A 26,012-nucleotide genomic window follows, 5' to 3' on the forward strand; every position below is an offset into this window, starting at 1 on the left:
ATCATCTTTTAATTCAAACTTTAAAACACTTAATACATTAAATGGACTAATCCACCTTTCAAACTACACACCGATGTATTATTTTTGTAGGAGGAAAATTTCAAAAAACAAAATATTAGTACTGACTGAATAGTGAACACTGCAGACCATGACCAGACAGCTGGAATGTGCAGGTCGATCTTGATCTGCACTGGTCCAGCCGCCACCAGCTGGCTAAGGGCTTAACACAAGCAGAATTGTGCCAGATCACAATGGATGTTTTATATCCCTAAATCATGAACTCAAAGATTTTCTCATCTTTGTGATATTAATTTCAAAGCCCTATGCCAAACAAATGATGCTTATAAATGAACATAATTAAGTACCAATGTTTTTAGTACCTTAACATAATCATAATAACATTTTTTAATTAGCTCTGTATTTGATATTCCAATATAAGCTTAAAGCTTTATCAAAATAATGATAATGCCATAATAGTATGGAAAAATAATTATCTCTAAGGCATAATAAGGGATAATATATACAGATTTATGCTTAATCTCCACCATTATGCCATACAAATACTACCATACATGGCAATCTTAATCCTTTAAGTTACTTTAATGTACAGCTTTGCTCATCATCAAAATTAATGGCATACAGATATGGGCAAAAAATTCTTTTGAAATCCGTATTTTCAATTTAAGCATCGTAACAAAACTTGTATCTTAATTAAATAAACAGGTATATTAATGTATTATATAGTAAAATAAACAAGTTCAATTAAAACTAGTCAAGTTCTTCACAAACTACTATCATATTTATTTGACAATATATCACTTATTAAATTTTCATGAAATGAAACATAAATTTTTTAAATAACTTAATTACGCATACCAAATAATTACTATATATGGAAATTTCTCTATATATGGTAAAATTAAGGTCAAAGGTTAGGATATTACATGTATGAGGCAAAAAGGTATAAAAATTTGGCTACATGCTAATTATAAAATACCATAAAAATAATGCCTATAGATAGATCACATAGATAACAATGCTGTACCCTCATTGACCATAAGCTCACTAACTTCACTAATGATAATAGTAGCAATAATGATAATTATAATGATAATAATAATAATAATAATCATGACAATAAATTATGATAATTTGATAATAATAACAATTATATTTTGATAATTTTACGAAAATTTTTATTAAAATCAAGACGGTTACAATTTCTTCATTTTCGATGAGTCAGCATAATATTACTTTATACTTGAATAAGAAAACATGCAAAGTATTATTCATGACAAATGAAAAATTAGTGAAAAAGTATTTGTCAAAATTCATAGGTATTTTCATGTTGTAGTATCAAAGTATAGTGTCATCATTTCTAAAATATGATTTTAGGTCAGGAAATACCATACCTGGTACAGGCAAAGGTATGGTAAATTTGGGGTAAAATCTTAATAAGTATCACCATTAAAGTAAAAATTGAGATATCTGAATTGATTTTTAATATGCAATCAAATACTGGTACTACTTTCCTGTCTTTAAAAAGATGAATAATTAACAGATACATATAATTCTAAGACTTTCGCCCTGCCAAATTAGGTTAAACATATTTGTTTAAGCTCCATTGTGAATTCTTGCAACTTATGTTATTAATCACTTTCCAGTCTGTTTCCTGGAACCAACTAGTACTGGTGTCATATGAAGAAACATGGTCGTGACCCAAGTAGGGCTCGAACCACCCATGATCTGTGGGTTGAGATGCAGAAACCTTAACCATAAGGCCACCACACTCCTTTGCCAGCTTGGTGAAGTAAAAATAAATTTCTATGGATAACATTCAATGATAATCACATATAATTAAATAATTATATTATATTCTGCTCAGCTAACTTATTGTCCTGTAACATTTAACATATCAAATATAACAATTATTTATCAAGAATGACAATTGCTTTGACGATGCCACTAACATTATTGGATCAGATTATATGATTAAAATGTACATTTATCAGCATGTGCTTAAGCAGGTCTGAAAACTCCTGTCTTGTGCAATCAATATCACCTCACATTCAAAAAACTTGCACTGACATTCTTTCAATCTTGGAAAATAATTTATCTGCTGTAACTGTTAACTTTTATTACATTTTCAATTTTTGGCCACCATATATTTAAAAACATAATGTTTTGTTCCATTATTTCACTGTATTATGTACAGTTCTTTGAACTACATTATTATTTTACACTGTGATGACTTATTTTCTCAAAAAAAAAAAATCATCTTTTTCATCAACTGACTTTATAAACATACAATATTTCATTGACATTACAATACATATCATATTCTTGCAACAACAGACAATGTTTTCATTCACTGATATTCATCACTGGCATTCATTCACTAACATTCACAACCAACATTCACCACTGACATTCATCACTGACATTTACCACTGACATTCATCACTGACATTCACCACTGACATTCATCAGTAACATGCATCACTGACATTCACCACTGACATTCATCACTGACATTCACCACTGACATTCACCACTGACATTTGTCACTTACATTCGTCACTGACATTCACCACTGACATTCATCACTGACTTTTATCACTGAAACTCCTCACTAACATTCACACTTAAATTCACCACCAACATTCACCACTGACATTCATCACTGACATTTATACATCATAATTATAATCAGATGTTGAATGAGTACACATCTGGGTAGAACCACAAATCCTTTTGTAAAGTTGCTGGATAGCATCAAAGCATAAAAGAATCCAAAGACTCCATGGGATCCAAACACAGAGAGTGGACAGGCAAGTGTTTCTGTTAGTCAGACATTCCTAATTAACATAGCATGTTTGTAATAGAAATTCATTATACTTCTTAACATTTACTTAAACAGTGTGTCAGTCCTATACATGTACTTTCACTCACAAACCTGTATCATCTAAACCTTCAACCTGTGGAATTTGTAAAATGGATATGCCTTGCTTTGAATTTGGAACAGTTTATTCAAAGTATTAAAGGAAATCAACATACAAATTTGTTTAGCTCCCAACGGTATACAGCCTGCTCAGTATGCACAGATTTGCAGGCTGGCCTATACATGTTCAACTCTCCTACTTTGAGCAGGTTCAAAGATTTTTCTTAAAATAATGGGTAAAATTTCACAAATTTAAGAAATCTCTCTATTTTTCATGTAAGAATTTCCTTCTTTGTTTATTGCAAATTCTAAAATCTACCTCTTTTTTTGTAGAAAAATCTCGATCATCAAAAAAAGTTCACATGTATGCTGAGGACTTTACGGGTGGCAAAGGCTAAAATCAATGAAAAGTTCACCAGCAAGTTAAGGGCAAGAAAGAACCCATTCACCACTCAAAATCTATATATATAATCACCTTACATACACAAGCATAATACACACACACTAACACACACACACACACTTTGTGGTAAAAATCAAGTTCATGCAATACAATGTACATTATCTTAATGCTTATGTCAGCATCATACATGTATGAAAGACTGCAGGCAAAGATTTGTTGATGAAAATGATAAAAATCTTCTGTATGATAAAATTTTTTCAAGAAAAACCAAAAAAAAAATGAGAAAAAATATTTGATCAGTTTTTTATTGCTCACTCTGTCACAAACAATCCCAAAAGAGTTTCTATGGATTCAATTGATGGAACAAACCAGCCCAATCTTAAACTCAATTTTATGATACCTTTCAAATGTAAAGTCAGAAAATGGGATTGCCGAGCAAGACATGCTTGTCCTTACAAGTTTTCATATATTCATTTAGAAGTTGTTTATATTGTGTGGAACAAAGGCTTTGAACTAAGTATTTGTAACAAAAAACATTAAAGCTGTTGCCAGCACACCATATCATCCATAGTATAAATCTAAAGATCAGATCTACTTATTTCTTATAAGATGATTAAATGGCTGTTTAAAAGGTCAGGAGAAGGTGACAACCTATTGGTGATTGTCAGATCCTAATGCATAGTGTTATTTAGGAGCTTTTTGAAAAGTGTACGCCCATGCTACTCCCATTTATTAATATATTAAATTGTGCATTTAGATGTATATCAAGAGAATTGTTGCAAACAAGGGTAAAACATTTTTATTAAACTCCCTAATGGAATGACCCAAGCTCAGACTGGATTCTTGGAATGAAGGAAAGGAGCAAACTTATTCTCTGGTGTTTCTAGTCACCTCCCGGCAAGACAGATACAAAAGTCTCCCTCTTAAAGCCAGGCTATTGTAACACCATATAAATATCAGACTTATTAAATACAATAGCCTCAAAAGGCAACGCGAAATGAGCAACAGTCTACAAAATGGTTTTCCAACTCAAATACAGACAGGAATTAGACATAACTATAATACAGACAGGAATTAGACATTACCCACTCCTACACTTTATTCCTGGCATAAAAATAGTCGTACAGTCAAATTATCATTTTTGTTGATTAATAAGAAATGGTGGTTGTGTTACTAGTCCCAGGGTGCCAGGAGAAACCTTTTAGACTGACAATTTTCCGCTGAGAAATCTTCACATAAAATAACTGAAATTGTATGACGCACAAAAAAGAATCTCTGTGACAGTAATTGGATTATTTTGGCGTTAATTTTACGACTGAAGGCGTCATACAAGCTGTACCTTTTAAGATGAAATTTACGACAATTAACTCGATATCAGACAATAACGAAAATTATAACTAGATATGTTTGATATAATTGAGAGTTTTGAAATCTAAAAATACGTTACTGCAAATTCATTCATTCTAACCACTCTAAGTCAAAATTTTTTTCCATAATACACAAAGCAAGGTACACTTTTATTTTTGGATAGATTCTAATGTCATTTTGACACTGTAAATGACATATAGAGAAATTCCAACTTTTACAGGTGAAAGACAACCTCAGGTACCCCTATTTGCATTATTTCAGGCATGGACAAGCCCTTGAGTAGAACTTCGATCTAAACCTTTTTTTATAGCTAACTGGATAGCAGTGCTTACCCACAGAACAAAATATATTTAAAGAGATTTTGAACCAGTGGATGAGCAGGTTGGCCTGGCTGGCTTTTTTACCAGTGGGAAAGACTTAGATCTGCATGTTTAGGGCTAATTTATTTTCTTTGTATCTGAATTTTTCCAATTATAAACTGAAATGTTATCTAATATTTTAGTAATTGCTGGCATTTTAGTTCTTGCTGGCATGTTGTTTAATAATGTACAAAACTCCTATTATTTCCCTACTTATTCTACAAATTAAATTGACCTTTTTATAGGAAGAAGGAAAAAAAACCAACTTGCAAATGTTGCCATAGTAACCAAATGATTAATTCAGTAAATATCTGATTTATCATATAACATAATTCAATTATTAGCTTACACTACCTCTAATCAGTCCATTTTCAAGAAAATCTTAATCAAATATTTAGCTAAATTAGGAATTTCTTTCGTACTGTTTTTAAACAAAGGTTATTAAGAAAAATTACTGAGCATGAAAATAGTAAAATTAATTATTTCAGTATTCTAAAATTAATATATCAAAGCTTGGCTATCAAATTATTATCATTATCTTATTTTACTTTTTTTTTTTCTTCGGGGGGGGGGGGGGGGAATGTGGAAGCTACCCAGCTTGCTAAATATAAACATATAAAATAGCAGTTGATCTACTTGGTGTCCAATTGTGCCTGAAATAATGCACAAAGGGGCACACTTTATTCCTCCACCAGGAAAACCAGAAAATTGTCATATGGTCTTTACAGTGTAAGTGGTAAGTGTGACTAAAAGCCAAAATTAAATTATTTTATTTCTTACAGTTATATTTCTCATTTATAAATATATTATACATTATAAATTTATGCCAATGCCAGAATGTCATCTTTCATCCTTTAAACTGTTGAACTTCACGTCTTGGATATTGGAATAATCCATTTGAAAATTACAGAATTTCAATATTAAATTACACAAACTTAACAACCAACAGAATAGAGTCTGTCCAGACTGTGTGGATCTGCAAGCTGGCCAGGCTCTATAATGGTGAATGATCTTTTTCAATGGTAAAATTTCATTTCAATCAGATTATTTACATGCAATGTAATTTAAAGTGAAACAAAGTTGGACAGTGTATGAAATTGTTCTTTTAAAACTTGTTTGTAGTTCAGAGCCTTAAAGTTATGCTTCTTCTGTTTTAAACCCTTAGAAGAAAAAAAATTAAGCATTATATATCTGTAGAAAAATAAAATAAAAAAAGTTTTTCCTCATTTTGCCAAGTTAATGTTGATGAAATGTTGAAAAACTTGGCATTAAAACATTAAAACAAATATTCCATAATAAAGCTAGCAGTGTCCCCTCTGTCCCCTTACACCCTACATCTTTTGACAGGTCTTATAAGTCTGGTAAAATGACCCACTCCTCATAGCATAATCTCCTGAATTTGTGTAATGGGATTTGCCCTTCTTTGACTCTGGAACAGTCCATTTGAATTATAAGGGATTTAATAACAAAATACAAATATTGAGCTACATTTTGTACCCTGGTCAGGCTCTTACAAAGGCCAAATCACATTTGGTTTTAGCAGGCTATATAAAAAAAATTACAAGGCTAAATAAAATATTGTCTGTAATTGTTCAAAATTCATAATCCTGTACAGGCACATTTTTTAACTTAAAAAATATCTTTAGAAGGTGGCAGACCAAGTCTACTTCCCTAAGTAGTGATAAAAAACATAATGGACCAGTCTATGTTGAAGAATTTTAAATTTTATAGTCTTATTTTCTAAATAAACAAATACAAAATGTACTGCCATTTAAATCAGTTCCCCAGTAGAGTGATAAATATAACAAAAATGAGCATATTTCATTTGAAATAAAAAAAAATATTTACAGACCTAAACTTAACCTATAAATTATAATAAAACATAAAACAAATATTACAGATATTTCCATGAGTATACTGTTGTTTAATGAGAATTCAGGTTTTTTAAAACTTTAACTTTCTTTTTTTTTCTTTAAATACAATAAATTAATATCAATATTATATACAACTTTACACAGTCTATATACATTACATAATAATTACACATTATACATAATATAAATATCATTATAAATATCATTATGGCAGAGCCACCATGTTAAAACACATGTGAATTTTTTTATTTTTTTTCAATTTTTTTTTTCTACAGAAAAATGTTCACAACTCTGTCTTTATCACAACATATTTTTTTGTGTCTATAATAATAAAATTTCTAAATCAAGTAACTTAAAATTCATTAAATTTCAATCTTTTTTCTTTTCAATTCATTTTTTTTTTTTAAATAATTAACAGAACGTTTACATTTTTTCACCCAAAGGAATTCAATATTATTATTTTGCAACAAAAATAATTAATTTTCAAACAATCACCCAACAAAAATCTGTCTCAAAATTCAATTCATTAAAATGCAAGTTAAAAATTAGGCCATAAACAAAGATTTTTGTTTTACTGATGCTGATTGTTTGAAGAATTTACTAACAACTTTAACGTCTTTTTCGACCAAATTACACATATGTTCTTATGTTTTACCTATATTACAAACAAAATGTACACTTTCACACTTTGGCATCAATTAATTTGTAAATACATGTATACGATCAATAAAAATGCGATCAATAAAAATGCGAGGTCAACACAACAATCTCAAAAAATCTTATTCACGAAGTGCATTATGGTTAACGACACTGTAGTGTTCAGCTCTCATTTAACCTCATATATAATCTCGCAGTCAATGCCTTATCATGTACCGTAATGTTAGTAAATATCTCTAGTATTTACAATGATAAATGATCAATTTGCCTGACGTCTGTACGACGGCACAAGACACACGACATCAGACAAACTTGCAGTGATATGTACCACTCCATCAGTATTAACCATCATTGTCTAAACATTATCATTTCACCTCTTCGATACCTAGTATATATTCTTCTATGATTTCTCAGAGCATCATATCCTCGTTATTTGTATATAAATTATTGCTTATATTTAATAAAAGAGAAATAATGATTTATTGTCTTCAACCATTTCCTGTATCCATTCATTTCATACAGCAATTTTAAGAGAATATCTTTCTCTGTAACTTATACAACAAGTTTTTGACATCACAAAGCTACAACTTGTAATTTGAATTACATCTTCTTCAAAGTTTGATTATGATCTAGACTGTATATACATAGACTTAGAGATGTGATTGATTATTTGATGTAAATGATGTATTTAATAATGTTACTTCTGAACTGTACACATTTTGCCTATACAGTTGAACGATTAAGGTGGTTTAGAATATATAAAGTATACAATTATAGTAAAGTACAGTATTAAGGTAATATATATATATATGAGTAGCATGTACTATACAAAGTTCATACAACAACACAGTGAAGAGAATTTACTTGCGAAATCTTCATCGTCACTATCAGCATTTGCCTCCGCTGCGAGCTCAGCAGGTGTTTTCTTCTTCCGTCCGATACGTCCGGCCTCTTCCGGAGGCTGCATCATTCCCTCTTCTTCTGGTACCTTCTTCTTCAAACCATACTGAAGAAATAAAAACAGACATCAAATATCAAATCCAGAATCATCTTTTCTGATTGTCTACTAATGCAACTGCTTTAATCCTTGAGATAATTAAATCATCTAAAAAAAACAAATGTCATATCTTTTCTATTTATTCATTTTTTTATTTATGTCATCCACTACTTTGACTCTACCCCTTATAGACTGCCTCAGCCACTTTCACTTACCTTATCTCTTATGTATCACAACATCCACTTCACTTACCATTTCTATGCCTTATAGACTGGCACATCCATTTTTCTTCATTATGCTCTATAGACTGTCTCACCCACTTTTCTTACCCAATCGCTTATGTGCTGTCTCACCAACTTCCTTATTCTATCTCATATAGACTGTCTCACCAACATCCTTATGCTATCTCATATAGACTGTCTCACCCACTTTCCTAACCTTATCTTATAAAGACTGTCTCACCAACTTTCCTTACCTTATCTCATATAGACTGTCTTACCAACTTCCTTATCCTATCTCATATAGACTGTCTCACCCACTTTCCTAACCTTATCTTATAAAGACTGTCTCACCAACTTTCCTTACCTTATCTCATATAGACTGTCTCGCCTACTTTTCTCTCCTATCTTATATAGACTATCTCACCCACTTTCCTTACCTTATTTCATATAGACGGACTCACCTTCTTTCCTAATCTTATTTCTTATAGACAGTCTAAACAACAGTCTAAACAACTTTCCTTACATTGTTTCTTCTAGCCAGTCTCACCTACTTTCCTTACCTTATCTCTTATAGACTGTCTCAATTCTTCTCGCTCCTCTTCCATTTTCCTGTGTTTTTCTTTCCGCTTTTCTTCAGCTTCCCTCCTGGCCTCAGCAACTTCTGGATCCTCACCATCATCAGCACCACCCTCATCTTTTTTCTCATCATCACCACCCATAGCACCTGCAAACATTTTACACTGATAGTTACCTTTTTAGGAAATTTGTGACGTAATAATATACAACAGTGCAAGTTAATTAATCCAGACTGCAGTTCATGAGGCACATTCTTTTTTAGATTATTTATTAGCAAAGTAATCCAGACTTGTTTAAGAGCTAGGTGTTTGCTTATCTTGTGGTTAAACATAAACATTTGCAATCAGTACACAGTTTGTCTGGAACCACAACAAATTCTTAACTGGAAGAAAATTGTTCCGTTCATTTTAAGGTACGAATTTCCACTATGAACAATGTTAAAGAAGTTATCCTACTATACAAACCTTCAGCATTTCTGGATATAAATTATTTAGCAATATAAAAGCCATATAAACTTACAGCATTTATATTTCTTGATATATAAATCTATATTTAGCATTATGCAATAATTTAAGCAACATACATTCAGCACTTATGTTTCTCTGGCTATAACTTAAGCAATATCCATTTAACAAGATTCTGGATATAACTTTGTAATATCCACTTAACATTTACATTTCTGGATATAAATTAAGCCATATTCATTTATTAACATGTTTCTGGATATTAATATCCATTTAACATTTGTGGCCATAAATTTAGCAATGTTCATTTAACATGTTTCTGGAAATAAATTAAGCAAATTTTATTTAACATTTTTATTTCTGGATATAAATGTTGCAAAATTCATTTCACATAATTGTGAAATTAAATTAGGCAAATTTCATATAACAGTTTTATTTCTTTATATAAATTTCGTATTTTCTCTTCGTATTTGTCCATGTTTTCTGCTGCATTTTCAAAATGTAAAAGTAAAGGACTACTTTACTGACAAGAAGGTTATTTTAATTAAGACCATGGAATAATTCTGCTTGCTTCAAAGACCTCACAAAAAGTGCCAGCAGTTAATAGTTGACAGTAGGACAACCTGCTTGACTATATTCAGTGCCTGATAGTAAAACATTAGCCTGGATAACATGGAATTTTCAAAAGATGTTGCAATTGTTTCAAAGTCCATATTACATTTATGGGTTTTGGAGAGTGACCTTCTATCATGCTCTCAAAGATATGTGAAGTTTCAATCCATTCCTTCAGCAGTTTTGAAAACCACATAGCACACAAAACCTTTACAAAAGTGTGATGGCAATGTCAATAGCTCTCCCTATTCTTCATAGTCAAGCTAAAAATGGTAGCTGGTCGAAATGCAATTAATAAACTCAGAAGAATAATTTAGAAAAGCTAAAGAAGAAGGTATAACTGTTAAAGAACAAGGTACAACTATGGATAATTCTGTATAAAGAAAAACCAGCAAGTAAAAGACAAGAAGTTGTTTACAAAATTTTTTAAATGATTACATTTTTTTCATATATATTGCTTAAAAAAACCTTAAAGAAATTAAAAATCAAAGTAAGGAACAATTGGAAAATTTGTCTTGTCAATCTTTTTCAGGGGTGGCATGGCTGAATGGTTAAACCAGCAGACTAGTAATCTAAGAAATTTGCTGACAGCATGGGTTCAACCCTGTCAGGGGGACAGGGCAAGCTGTTGCAAGAAACTTTATACTTATAGCTTAGTACCAGCTGGTAAAATCCTGGAATGAGGTTGAATGTGTGTCTTTTACCTATAAGCTTATTGTTTTCTACACAAACAAAAATAAATAAGGTATAAACAAATTCATTTTAAGATAACTTCAAAATGTTAAAACAAGACCTGCCCAAAGACAGTTTGCTATTCTTAGTTGAGCTAAAATATACATGTACACATACATGTATAATTCAAGTAAATCAATCAGCTGTCTAACACATTGCTTAAATATAGTATTTAAATGTTATCATCACTTACTTTTCCAGTGTGTCATAAATAAGATATATATTAATAGCAGAATTAAGATGGCCACAAATGGAGATATATCAAATTAAGTCCAGGAAACGTTTGAGGGTGAAAAGTTCAGTAAGAGACCTCAGGTGACTGAAATCTTCCATTCTAAGTAACACATGCTGCGACAATGACTTATCTTTGTGGTTATTTAACTTAGTATATGACACTATTGCACGCAGTCATTGATTGATATACATGTATACAATCAATAGAAAACTTAGCTGCCATGGCTGATAATGAATAAAATTGTTGTTGTTTTCTTTTTTATTAATGTTCTGGTGTATACATGTATTTTTATATTAAATGTTATTTCCATACAAAATGCTCATACCAATTTGTAACAGATAATCATCACTGTCATCAATATTTGATTGGTTCTGTCTAAATAAAATAACACATTACAGTAATGTCTGTTCATTTCTGAAATATTTTTTCTAGTTCTGACACACTTTTCTTTATAATTTCTATTGAATGATTATATGAGCAGATAGAGAGAACCAAGATTGAACCAAGGTTTGTATAAAAGATGTTATCCGGAACTCAGCAAATGTGGGTATTGTCCAAGCTATAATCCCCAGCTCCCCCCACCCCAGGTACAAGATAGATATATTTCAAGCTGTTGTGCACTTATTTTTCGAAACTGTCACTGTAAGAGTTTGTTTGTACCCCCAGAATAGCTGGGAAAAAGCAAAATATTCCTAATTCCAGAGTAAGTCTACAGCTGCTTTATATTTTGCTGACCTTACAGAATCAATGACTATTTCAGGGCCAGAGAATCTCTGTAACCTTGCCCTATCTTCCAAAAACATAAATATGACAGATAGATTTCAAGTGGTGAATGAAAATAAATATACACAATAAAGCCACTCAGAATGATTACTAAATTAATAATAATAAACAATTATTAATAAAGAAGAGTAGGGTGTCAGTGTATTAGTCGGGGATCATAACTCAGTCACCAAACCACAAACTTGTTGATTTCATTCAGCAAGTAAATCAGTGATTTTTCTGCTTATATAACAGACTCTGATAAAAGGCCTCTTCCCAATTGAAATTTTCTTTAAAATCATGCAGCTTTCCAAAAAATTTGAACTTAAACCTGCTTTTTTACTTCCCAAATTAGCAAAATTTCGCGATAATTTTTCCCAAAATCAAGTGGCTAAGTCTTAGGCCTCTTTCCATTTAACTGAAAAAAAATCACTGAAAGTCTTTTTTAAGGAAACATGTTAAATTTATTTGTAGCTAACATAAAAATAAAATATCTGTTTATAAAATATTTGTTTCCGAATACATGGTTAATCTGTAGGCGAGAAAATAAATAACCCAGAAGGGCAAAAAGGCTATCACTTTCTACAGAAATAATTATTTATCAAAGGTTTTTATAATATAGATATATAATACACCAGTGATATTCACAAAAGAATTATTTACAGAATTAATCAAGCACCTAAAAGTTAAAAGACCATCCTTGGTTATTTACTTCATTAGGTGAAAACAGTGAAATTACTTCTATAAATAGTGTTAAAATATTTTCACACAAGGGGTTATTCAGAGAACAAACAAAGCCAACTTTGTTGTTGAAATGCCAATATTCCCCATTTAGTATTTTAGTATACATATCATTAACAATGTTAGTAAATACTGACCTGTAAATGAATCTGTTCATTCAAGAACAAAACAAATAGCATCAAAATGTTGTGAACTTAAAACTTTTTATTTTAAAAAAAAGAAGACGAAAAAAATGAGCGAGAAATAATAGATAAAGGCAGCTTTAAGGTACTGATCGCATTGATTTAGTAGAGTACCCCTGCAAAACATTTTTTACAACAAATAAAATAAAATTTCACATTTGACCTTAATTGTCAAGGTCAATTAAAGGTCAAGGTAATATCTGAATTAATCATCATGGCAGTCACATTTGAATTAATCATCATGTTGGTTTTGTCATACATGTTCTTTTGTCCAAGCATGAATAAAATCTGTAAGTAAATAACATAGCTATGGCAATTCATGTAAACTTCTGTAATTTGACTTTGACAGTAAAGGTAAATTAAGGTCAAGGTCATATCAGAATAATTCAACATATCCGTTTTGTCAAATGTGTTCTTTTATCCAAGTACAAATGTATGAACCATGATTGAAATAAATAACAAACATATGACAATTTAAACAAATTTCAATAATTTGATCTTGGAGAACATCAAATAAAGGTCAAGGTCATATTTGAATTATTCAACATACAGGATTTGTCATAAGTGTTCTTTTGTATAAGTATAAATCAATCCATAAATTAATAAGGTTATGGCCAACTGTAGCAAAATTCACTAATTCAACCATAAGTGTTAAGTCCAATTAAGGTCAATGTCAAGTGCAATTAAATCTTCTTTATTGTCTTGTCCTAAGAAAGGTTAAGGATTGTTGTGTACATGTATAAAGTCAATGCATTCATTATTTACAAAATTACAGCCAATTATAGCAAAAAAGTGACATTACAACAATTTGACCTTCAAGGTCAAAGTCATTGATGAGTGAAGGTCATACTCAATTTTGTCTTCTTGAAGGTCTTGTCCAAAGGATAATTGTGTCCCAGTATGAAGAAAAACCACTCATAAATAACAAATTTGCAGCCAATTATAGCAAAAAAACCAAAGGCCAAGTTCAGTCTGGTTTACTTAAAAGGTTGTTATGTCCAAGTATGAAGTCAATCCATTAAGAAATTAAATAATCATTTGACAGTCAAGGTCACCTAAAGGTCAAGGTCATATATAATAATCTAATAATCCAATGTTTAATTACAAAGTAATAGTCAAATAAAGCGATTATATATATATATATCATTTATGGATGAAGGTCAAAGTTAGTTGACTCTACTGAAAGTTCTTGTCCAAAGGTTTGTTGTGGCCAAGTATGAAGACAATACACCAAGAACTTAAAAAAATATGATCAAGGTACAAGTTTGCAGACAGTAACGGCAAGGGCAACAACAACGGCAACAACGACATGACTGTTACAATACCTATATTTTTTTCTTCAAAAAAAGTCGAGCTTACAAAAACTAAAAAAATGTCTTATAAGGCTGGAATAATTATTCTCTCTCTCTCTCTATATATATATATATGGATTTATTTTTTATTTTAATAAAGGAAGACAACTGAACCAGCAAATTGACACACTGGTACAAATTTGTAATTTATTGACATTATCTAAGCATTTAATGACTTTGCAAATTATTTTAATCTACTAGCTGAGTTGCTGTGTAAATAAGCAAACTGCAGGAATAATTAGCGACCAAGACATTAACGGAAAACTGATACGGACTGATACATAAATAAAAATTTACTAAAAAATTACCTTTTACTGACTTCAGCTGATTTCCTACCATCTGCTTTGCGATGAAAGAAGCCATTGTTTTGGCACGTAATTTTGGACCTCGTTATACCTTACAAGATGTACCCTCGTTTATTATTGAAAGATCATGGAGTTAGCTCCCCTCCAATATATCACAGTCTAACTAATGTTCCAATAACGTCTTCTGCTTTATTTCCGTGGTAACATTCTGAAAATATAAAATAAACATTCGTGTTTATTTCAGTAATACGAATGACGGAAACAGCATGTGCCAGCCATACTGGCCTATTTCAACCAGATATTTAGTTTCCGTCCCACCAAAATCTATTTTGTTGGCTGCACATTCTGCAAATGTACACATGTCTTTTACAGAAATCTGTGACATGAAAAGAAATCAGATCGGATCCTTACTTAAATTATCTCACTATGTATTTTCTTTTTTTTGTAATATACCAAATGTGCATTTAAAGTCAAACAAAACGGCAAAATATTTCTGTTACATTATCAGGGCGTAAGTTATAGAAAGAGCATCCAAACATGATGCCCTCTGATTTGAACAAGGGGTGTAGCCATTGAACCATGATGAGGCTATTTGATTTGTATGAGGGGAGGGTGGGCAGAAAAAAACAAACAAATGAACTAGCATATGAATATGATATTTCAATTGCTATCCCTTTCTCTGCTGTCACAACAAGAAGACCCCAGAAAAAAAATAAGCCAATAAATAGGTATGCTCTGTGGTGCGGGTAACTAATACCTGCAATCCAGTTTACGCACTGTGCATGTATACGATTTAACTCTGACACATTTTCAACAGAAAGGTTTCCAGACTATGATATGAGTATTAGTTTCGGTTAACTCATAGGTTTTCCATTCCTATTATGACAGTCCTATGACATCAGTATGTGGTCTTTTAAGCAGTAACAATAATGTTCCTAATCACACTTCCAGAAAATTGGCAATATATGAATGTTAAATTCAACATCAAAGCAGGGTAAATCAAATGTGCAAGATCGTCAGAAATAAGACCCAGAAATAAAGTGTAAATGCTGATGATTTCATTTTTTTCTGAACACGATTATGAATGAATTCAAGCAAACCTTTGAAGATTTCAATAAAGATAACTTGTTGGTTAATACTCTTGTGGTTTAAAGCAATGATGCATTTTGTAATGCACGGGAATTTTTATTTTTTTACGATACATTTCATTTTTGATCTTTTGAGCAATTTCAGCCTTGACACACAATGTGAATGCAGCAATCACTCTTGCATAATGGCGGAAACCAGAAATGCTATCAATCAATTTATTTGCCCATTTGCAGAGCAATATATCAATACTGAATATCTGTATAAATGAAACTATGTGCCTGAGGATTTTATTGAGATTTCTGTATTTTGAAGTAAACGGTGCACAACTGATGTAACTGGCTTATTAAAACTATCCTGATATTACGAGTAAGCATTGGAGACGAAATTGGTATTTGTCTTTCAATGGAATTCTAAGGGGATTAATCAAGTGTTGTACAGTTTTTTTTTATGTTTTTTTTTCCTATTCTTGCAGGTCTGATGATTCCTCTGTGAGTCCGATATAGGAAAATGCTTTTAAGAAACTTGGGTCGACAGATAAGAGTTTTGAAAAGTAAAATGGCGTCATTCTAATACAAAATAATGCATTGTTGTCATCTTCTATTCTTTTTTTCCTCTGCTTAGATGATTATATGCATGTGCGAGTATATTTTGCCTCAAAGTAATATCAGAACATTTAAAACTACTTTAGACAGAAAGTTTTATTGTATTGTAATTTAGCACTTAAAGTCACCACTTTTAAGCATAGAATTTCAAATAGCTTGAAAAGTGGCTACAAATATTTGAATATTTCCATAAATTTTCTAAAGTACAAATGGCAAGTAGTCTGGCTTCAAATATTTAAATATTTCCATTAATTTTCGTAAGAAAAATTGCTAGTAAAGTGGGTGCAAGCCATTAATTTTACAAGGTAAAATAGCTCATAAATTGGGTGCATTGCCATTAAGTTCCTTAATTCTTTGAGCACTAAGTAAGGATTTAACAACTTATGAAAACAGTTTAAAGCCATCCATGGGGTCTGACACCTACCCTCCACTTGTGGAGACCTATGAAGAAAGAGTGCTACCCTCCACTTGTAGAGACCTGTGAAGAAAGAGTGCTACCCTCCACTTGTAGAGACCTGTGAAGAAAGAGTGCTACCCTCCACTTGTAGAGACCTGTGAAGAAAGAGTGCTACCCTCCACTTGTAGAGACCTGTGAAGAAAGAGTGCTACCATCCACTTGTAGAGACCTGTGAAGAAAGAGTGCTACCCTCCACTTGTGGAAACTTGTAGAAGAAGAATGGTATAGGGGTACAGTACCTGACTCATAACCCTTTCGCTGCCAGAGGGTTATTGTTTTATTGATTACCTATTTGCCAGAGGGTTTTCTAAGAAATGACTATATTATTAATTAATATAATTATTATTATTTATTATTAGTATTATAATAATTATATGTGTTTCCAAATCTGTGAGTATAATAATAATTATTGTCAATGGTATAATTTTCTTTATATTTATTATTATTTTCATTATTATTATTATTAATTTATTATTATTACTATTATTATTACAGAAACGGCTAAAGCCGTCCATATGGCAAATACGCCGAAAATAACAGGGACGGCATGAACCGTCCCTATGGCAGTGAAAGGGTTAAGCAGAAGGTTGTAGGTTTGAACCCCACAAGTTCTGCCATTTTTTTTGTCTTCCACAATCTGTTAAATTTATAGGTTTCGAACCCCACAAAGGGTTGGATTCTTTTTGTCTTCCACAATCAGTTAAATTTGTAGGTTCAAACCCTATAAGTGGTTGGATTCTTTTTGTGTTTTACAATCAGATAAATCTACATTCAAACCCCATTAGTGGTTGGATTCTTTTTGTCTTCCACAATCAGTTAAATTACTCCACTGGTGTGACTTAAAGCACATGTCTATGTTCACTCAAAGAGGTTAGAAAGAAAACATACACTTTTGTCTAAATACTAAAAACTCCTTGCCAAAAGAAATAAAAACATTCTTTTTCTAATGTCTTTCTTACACATTACCCTCAACTAGCTGGCAAATTAGTACTTTAAATAGCCTTAATATTCTCCAAACCTACCTTTTTATTGCTGCAAGTGCATATAAGGAAAAACTACAAGGAAATGTACCAACTTAAGACCAATAAAATGGCAGTTTGCGTCTGTTACATTATAAAATTTCGAGAAAATAATTTGCAGACGACACAAAAAAGTAACTTAAAACTTTGTGCCAATAACTATTCATCATCTGTTGAATCCATATACAAAACTCATGGACTATTTTCGTGTGGAACTACTTTTTATCTGAAAATCATTTCAAATTAATATGTTGTGAGTAGGTAACATAACATTACAATGGTTGTCTAATGTTTCTATTTATTTTACATCATTACAGACAGTAATCATAAACTTTTTTATAGCTATGTGTTCTTTTAAGGTTTAAACAGATCTATCTTAAAATAGGCTCAATAGTTTAAACATATTTTTTCAAATTTAATTTTGAACTTTTTGTACGTTACGATATATTAAATCTCTGTTTGAAACTTGACCGAGTATCGGTGTCCGATTAATAAAATAATGGTGATGATCTTATAAATTCTCAAACCCATACCCTCTGGGAAAGGCAATAGATGAAATAATCTAATAGTGCCATTCAGATTTTTTTTAAATCATGTTTGACAGAAGCTGGGTAATAGTAGGACTGTTAAATAATACCAGTATGTGAAGTGCAATTTAAGTTTTTTTGTCTGATATGGTTTGGTTTAACGATGCAACAACACAGTGTAGGGTCATCATGGCACCGGGGAAACTGAAAAAATGATTATGGCTCACCTTGGGAATAAAAAACTTTAAGCAACACCAGGGGTCAAAACCTTCTAATCTGGTAAGAGTTAAAAGTTGCATAGATTCTAATAATTCAAAATTATAAAGTCGTTTCTTATGATCACATAGGGTTAAAATGCAGCTGTAATTCTGATGCCTCAATCTGTAAAGGCTACCCCTCAGCCACAAGGGGAATGTGATTTAGTTGCAAGATCTATATTCACAGTTGTGCTTCAATGAAACTAATCAAACTAATGCCATAAGTTAAGAGAGAAAACTATTTATGCTATATCTAATATAGTAATTCATAGAACCTGACCATAGATCTAACAGGCACCATTCAACATAAAGGTAGAAAGTATACCACATTCAGGCTATTGCTGTGGTTGTATTGTAGTCTGTCAGTTATATGGTGTATCCTGGTTAATATTTATTGTATGTTTTATTTTCTAGGACTGGAAATGGTATATCATTAATGTGTCTGGCCATCTATTGCAGTAAACAAAAGACAATAATCATATAACTGTTCATTACAATTAACCCTTAGTTACTTTGCTGGACCTGAAAGTGGTAAGTCTTTACCACTAGTCTAGAGTGAAACCTGTTTGCATATCCAAGACCAGTTTGCATGCCTCAGACCAGTTTGAATGTCCGAGACCAGTTTGCATATCCGAGGCCAGTCTGCATATCTGAGACCAGTTTGCATATCCAAGACCAGTTTGCATATCCAAAACCAGTTTGCATATCCAATACAGTTTGCATATCTAAGAACAGTTTGCATGTCCCACACCAGTTTGCATGTTCGAGATTAATTTGCATATCAAATATCAAGTTGCATATCAAGACCACGATACCAGTTTGTATATCCAAGATCAGTTTGCATATCCAAGACCAGTTTGCATATCCGAGACCAGTTTGCACATTTAAGACATGTTTGCATATCCAAGACCAATTTCCATATCAAAGACCAATTTGTATATCTGAAACCACAAGAGCAGTTTGCATATCCAAAACCAGTCTGCATATCTGAGACCAGTTTGCATATCCAAGACCAATTTGCCTAGCAAAGACCAATTTCCATATCTGAGACCACAAGACCAGTTTGAATATCCGCCAGACCGAGACCAGTCTGCATATCTTAGACAGTTTGCATATCCTAGACCAGTTTGCATATCCGAGACCAGTTTGCATATCAGAGACCAGTTTGCATATCTTAGACAGTTTACATATCCGAGACTAGTTTGCAAATAAGGAAGACTGACCAGGCTTTATACTGCTGACTGACAAACTTAAAAACTTACACATTGATATCCCCAAAATTGATAAAGAACAGTTCCAACAACGGAACCTGGCGCTACTAGACCATTTCAATAGATTAAAAAACCCACGATCAATGAGATTTATATAACAAATGAGCTCAATGATTCTAGTATATTCTTTAGAGCAGCGTAATTATATTTGAACACAAAGCCCTGGCAACTAAGGAATCAATTGATAGTTGGGAAACTTTAAACCCGGACTTGCCAATTCAAAGAAGCTCCTTAACTATGATGGTTCAAAGTAATCAAATGGTTGAAAAATATTCAATATCCACCAAAATACATTCAGGCCTTAAGATCAATTGTACGCAACCAAACAAATGGGGTCATTTGGTACAAATTACAGTAAACAAGAGTACTGTTATTTGTATTTCTTTTCGTAATGTTCTTTATCACCAATATTTTCTTCCAAAATGAAATTACTTAACTGAGAAAAATGTCAAGCATAATATTGTTTCAGCAAACACGATTTCAAATTATATTTTCAAAATCTTCTGGGATGTGATTTGCATACAACCTAGTTAAAGATGTCACCGAATAACAATGGACGTATTTTTTACGCACGCAAGTTTCCAATACAGGCAAATGTACTTCCGCAACAACAGGAAACTTGTTAAAGTATTCCCAGTATTCCCAGTTTGAGTCCTCGTCAAGGCCTGCAACACTCGGGGAATATTGTGGGTAATTACTAACATTGTATCACGTATATTGTACGTTGAGAAGGTCTCGGCTCAATGACCGTTGTATTTCTTTTCATGAATAAAAATAACATGTTATGAAAAGAATAATATGCTGGTAAAACCCATATGTGAAATATTATGTTATACAGATGTATAGAAAAAGAAACTCGAAGTTTGTACCAAAATATGTTAAAATTCTATGTGAATTTCTCCACTTGAATTTAAAGAGAGTATTTCAGCTGTTTTATTATATTCCAGAACTTGCAACCTTTAAATATTTACATTTTATTATAAATTTTTTTTTTTGTTATAATACTAATTATCATCATGAGACAGAGTTATAATCATGTTTTCTCCATCAATATTACAAGAGCTGTTGGTAAGACAGTGTGCTCAACTATTCTCAGTGCTTAATAGTGAATCAAGAGCCTGGATTTTCTAAGTTCAAATATTTATTTTAGAATGTATGTAAGAGTTACGGGCCTTGGAAAGTAACTATTCTACTGTGCTCTCATATTATTATGTGTGTGAAAGTTTCAACCAATTCCCTCCAACAGTTTTTGAAACCACCAACTTTCAAGTAAAATATTAACCAAAGTGTAAAGCCAATGCCAACACAGTGGGTAAATATTTTTCGAATATTCAAGCTCGAAGTGCTACCAGTTGACACTTCATTCTTAGTTCTTAGTTTACAATATTCAAATTAACATTCAAAAAACATATTTTCCTCTTCCTTCAGTATATTCTATATAAGTTAATATAAAATAACATTTAACTATCTCTATTCTCAATAAAAGAAAACTACAAATTTTGTTTAAAACAAAATACAAAATGCAGAGAATTTTTAGATTTTTAAAAATCTTCATTATCATAATTATGAACTGTAAAATAGTAACTCTTCTTTTTTTTCAATTTGGACATTTCTGTCTCCTTTCATTAATTGTCTCACAAAATTTAAGTTCTCATTGCATGTGAACAGAGAACTAGGAATTACAAAAGAAAGCTTCTAGAAAACCAAGACCACTTCTGTGCTATATTTAGACAAATCTTTGCTGACAATGCATCGAAACTCATTTTTGTCAAATATCATAAAAATCACATTCAATCTGAATCATCTCCATCTTCCATAGTGAATTTGATTAAAGCGAAACCCGTCATTCACCGTCAAGGGAGAGTACTCTGTCCGACAAATTAAAGCGAATACCGAGATAAGAAATTGCTGTATGGGAAAATCAATATGGAAGTTAAGGTTAACCAAGCTAACAATAATTCTAATACAATCATATAAGCTCCTTCAAGAAAAAATAGGTTAGCGATGATCGTGAGTTAATAGGGTGTAATTGCAACATAGTGTTATATCCTTAGGGGGGGTAAAAAAAATGGCTTGTAAGTGGCAAGTAGTTTATTTCAAGACATTTTACCGCAATTACTATATTTTTTATATAACAGAAGAGAATTGTCTGCAAAATTACACCCAAGCTTTTAACCATAACTGTATGGTAATAAATGAAACAAATTCTTGCATATCAGACAGGCTTTGCTACTGTGTCTATACACCAGTGCTTGAATATATTTCTTCCTATACTCCCCCCCTCCCCCCCCCCCCCCCCCCCCCCCCCCCCCCCCCTCCTCGACCACAAAACATGTAAGACAAGTTGTCGCTGTCTTTAAAATGTCACCATTTCCTTTGCTTTTTATGACTGAATTGCATGCTAAGGATGACACATTTTTATTCTTGTATGATGTTGATTAATTACAAGGCAAAAGTTGGTTGTTTGTTGGAGAGTCTCAGAACAGGGTAAAAACAAATTTACATTATTTTGTTAAAATAATTATAAGTATGAAATTTGGTTTTAAAAAAATAGGTATTATTACAATTATTTAAATTTGCCTTGATTATATTACCCATACACTTAGGATTGGGATTTTTTGGGAGCTAAATTTGCTTTGCTCAAAATTGGGATCTTATGTCAAAATTCATAACAGAGTTAACAACATGCAATATTTCTAGTTTCAAAGCAAAGCAATACCTAAAATGGTATAGAAAAAAAAGTAAGGTGGCACGAAAAACAAAACCAAAAGTGTAATGACAAGATGCCTGAGGGTAAGTAGTATAGCTCCACCTATTTTAAGGATAGGATATAGTCAGATAGCTACACCTATTTTAAGGATAGGATATAGTCAGATAGCTCCACCTATTTTAAGGATATAGTCAGATAGCTCCACCTATTTTAAGGATATAGTCAGATAGCTCCACCTATTTTAAGGATATAGTCAGATAGCTCCACCTATTTTAAGGATATAGTCAGATAGCTCCACCTATTTTAAGGATATAGTCAGATAGCTCCACCTATTTTAAGGATATAGTCAGATAGCTCCACCTATTTTAAGGATATAGTCAGATAGCTCCACCTATTTTAAGGATATAGTCAAATTAAAAATAAAATAGGGAATGTGACCTAATATCTACCAGAATATCAGCATTCTAGCCCAAACACACCCACCACCCACCCACACACACAAAAAATCCAAACAGATGTGCTTGATAAAAGTCATAAAATAGTTAATACCTGAGAGCATTACAAGATAATAATTGATTAAACACTAAATTTGTTCATAGATCTAAGCTAGATCAAATATGATCAGCTCAGTTGAAATTGCAGTTTTAACTTGGTGTCACATTAAGGGAATAAACAATTTCATATGTCAAATGACATTTGCTGACATAAAGGTAACTATTAACACATGAAACAACATGTCAAATCACTAACAAATAGGGTGTTAGTAGTGAAAATGAAAACGTCTATATTAACATTAGTGTAGAATAAACTGACCATAATGTTGGACTATTAATTATCACCATTTTTATACTGAAGTCCCTGTAATTTAAAGAATCTGTAGTCTCAAAATGCAAAAACACAAACTATGTGGTGTGTGGTCAGGACAAGTGTCAATGCACCCTCATAGCCCTTACAATACTGGAACCATAAGTGATTAGCCTTTGCCACCAGTAGGAAGCCAGGCTAGACTGCATATACATGTAGTCTGATCAGACTCTATACAGTTGGCGCCAGCTTAATTTTTGTATTTTGATATTGAAATCCCTTCAACTTTGAATGAACTTTTCCAAAAATCAAAGCCACCCAATTCCATCACACAAATTTAGCAGGTAAAAAGGTAGATTTTTGGTCAATTGTGTAACATCTTGTAGGAAATTTGGCCTTTCAAGTGATCACTGATGGTAAAAAGTCATAGATAATTGACTCTCTAGTGTAAAGTAATTGTTGGTTGCTAGTGTGAAATGTGGGGTACAAAAACCCTTCCTACAACTGACTTGTCCATCTTTCATTATGAACCAAAAACCATTATGCAAATTTCAAAAATAAAATAAACATTTAAATGATTAGTAATCTAACTGGATAGTGAACAGTGCAGACCATGATCACATGGCAAGGATGTGACAGCTGATCTTGGTCTGCACTTGTCACATGGGTCAAATCCTTTGCCAGATGGCTACTTAAGTGTCAATTAAACAACAATCTTAATTGAAAATCAATCTTAAATGAACAGCAATCTTAACTGAACAACAATCTTAATTGAACAATAATCTTATTTAAACAAGAATCTTAATTGAACAACACTCTTAAATGAACAAAATTCTTAATTGAACAACAATCTTAATTGAACAATAATCTTAATTAAACAACAATCTTAATTGAACAAGAATCTTAATTAAACAACAATCTTAATTGAACAACAATCTTAAATGAACAAGAATCATAATTAATCAACAATTTTAATTGAACAACAATCTTAATTGAACAAAATCTTAATTAAACAACAATCTTAATTGAACAACAATCTTAATTGAACAATAATCTTAATTGAACAACAATCTTAATCCAACAACAATCTTATTTGAACAATAATCTTAATTGAACAACAATCTTAATTGAACACCAATCTTAATTGAACAACAATCTTAATTGAACAACAATCTTAATTGAACAACAATCTTAATTGAACAACAATCTTAAATGAACAAAAATCAGAAATGAACAACAATCTTAATTGAACAATTATCTTACTTGAACAACAATCTTACTTGAACAACAATCTTAATTGATGAACAACAATCTTAATTGAACAATAATCTTAATTAAACAATAATCTCACTTGAATAACAATGTTAATTGAACATCAATCTTAACTGAACAATAATCTGAATTAACCAACAATCTTATTTGAACAATAATCTTAATTGAACAACAATCTTAATTGAACACCAATCTTACTTGAACAAAATCTTAATTGAAGACCAATCTTAATTGAAAAACAATCTTAATTGAACAACAATCTTAAATGAACAATAATCTTAAACATGTTAAATGAACAACAATCTTACTTGAACAACAATCTTACTTGAACAACAATCTGAATTTAACAACAATCTGTTTTAATAACTTAATTGTCATTTTAAAAACATGTGTTGTTTGAACAATACCACAATTTGTTCTACTAGCTTATATAATGATCAATTTATAAACTTTCATTAGGATTTCCCCCTTACTGAACAGTCCCATAAATGGAATCCAAGCAATATGGCAGGGTAAAGGTTAAATGATGTAGACAGATCTGTTGTGAATTTTATCAATGCTTCATATGCCCTTTTAACATTACCAGAAGTTCATAGCTCTCAGTCAATAGGAAAGGTCAATATCCACTAAACATTACTTGTTAATGCTGTCTCTCTTAGATATCTACACCAAGGGGGTAAAAGAAGACAAAAGAAATATTTTTCTTCAACTAAGATGATAAACACATTTGTTATCACTATTAGTTTTGATACTGGGAGAGGATTAGCACCACTACATATAAATGGTACTGCAGACTCCAAAAACATATAAATCCTATCAATGTTTGTTTGTTTTTTCAAGCATAACCTGTGATCAAACCAGTGTGTACAAATAGAAAGCCGGAAGTCAGAATCTAATCTACCTGACAGTAACATGCAAAATTGATGCTGTAAACCATCAATTCTCTATAACTATAATTAAACTGAGAATTCAGCCAAACTTGTTCTATTATGGTAATAGTTTTGTGGTACATTTTGTATCATTTTGTTGTTGATCACTATGTACATTGTATCTTCAATGGACTTGTCCATCCTTTACAAAACCAGTTATCAATTTTAGGAGAAAATTCAAAACTTTGTGAAACATGAACAGTGGAGACCAAGATCAGCCTGTATGGAAGTGCTTTTTATGGACAACAGTGGTAAAAGTCTGTTCATGGTCAACTGTTCATGGACAACAGTGGT

General features: G+C 31.7%; 1 protein-coding gene across 2 annotated transcripts in view; it reads right to left on the reverse strand.

Moving 5' to 3' along the window:
* Positions 1-26,012, reverse strand: part of LOC132741316 (complexin-like) — a 51,364-nt gene that overhangs the window by 9,703 nt on the left and 15,649 nt on the right. For both annotated transcript variants that reach the window (XM_060729447.1, XM_060729446.1), the window contains exons 2-4: positions 14,785-14,989; positions 9,381-9,544; positions 8,467-8,608 (exon numbers count right to left, since the gene is read on the reverse strand). In XM_060729447.1, the coding sequence (XP_060585430.1) occupies positions 8,467-8,608; positions 9,381-9,544; positions 14,785-14,839 (361 nt within the window). In that variant the 5' untranslated portion in view covers positions 14,840-14,989. The remainder of the gene's footprint in view (positions 1-8,466; positions 8,609-9,380; positions 9,545-14,784; positions 14,990-26,012) is intronic.

The sequence above is a fragment of the Ruditapes philippinarum genome, unplaced genomic scaffold (genome assembly GCF_026571515.1).
Source record: "Ruditapes philippinarum isolate M1 unplaced genomic scaffold, ASM2657151v2 ctg1458_1_1_1_1, whole genome shotgun sequence".
Classification (NCBI taxonomy): domain Eukaryota; kingdom Metazoa; phylum Mollusca; class Bivalvia; order Venerida; family Veneridae; genus Ruditapes; species Ruditapes philippinarum.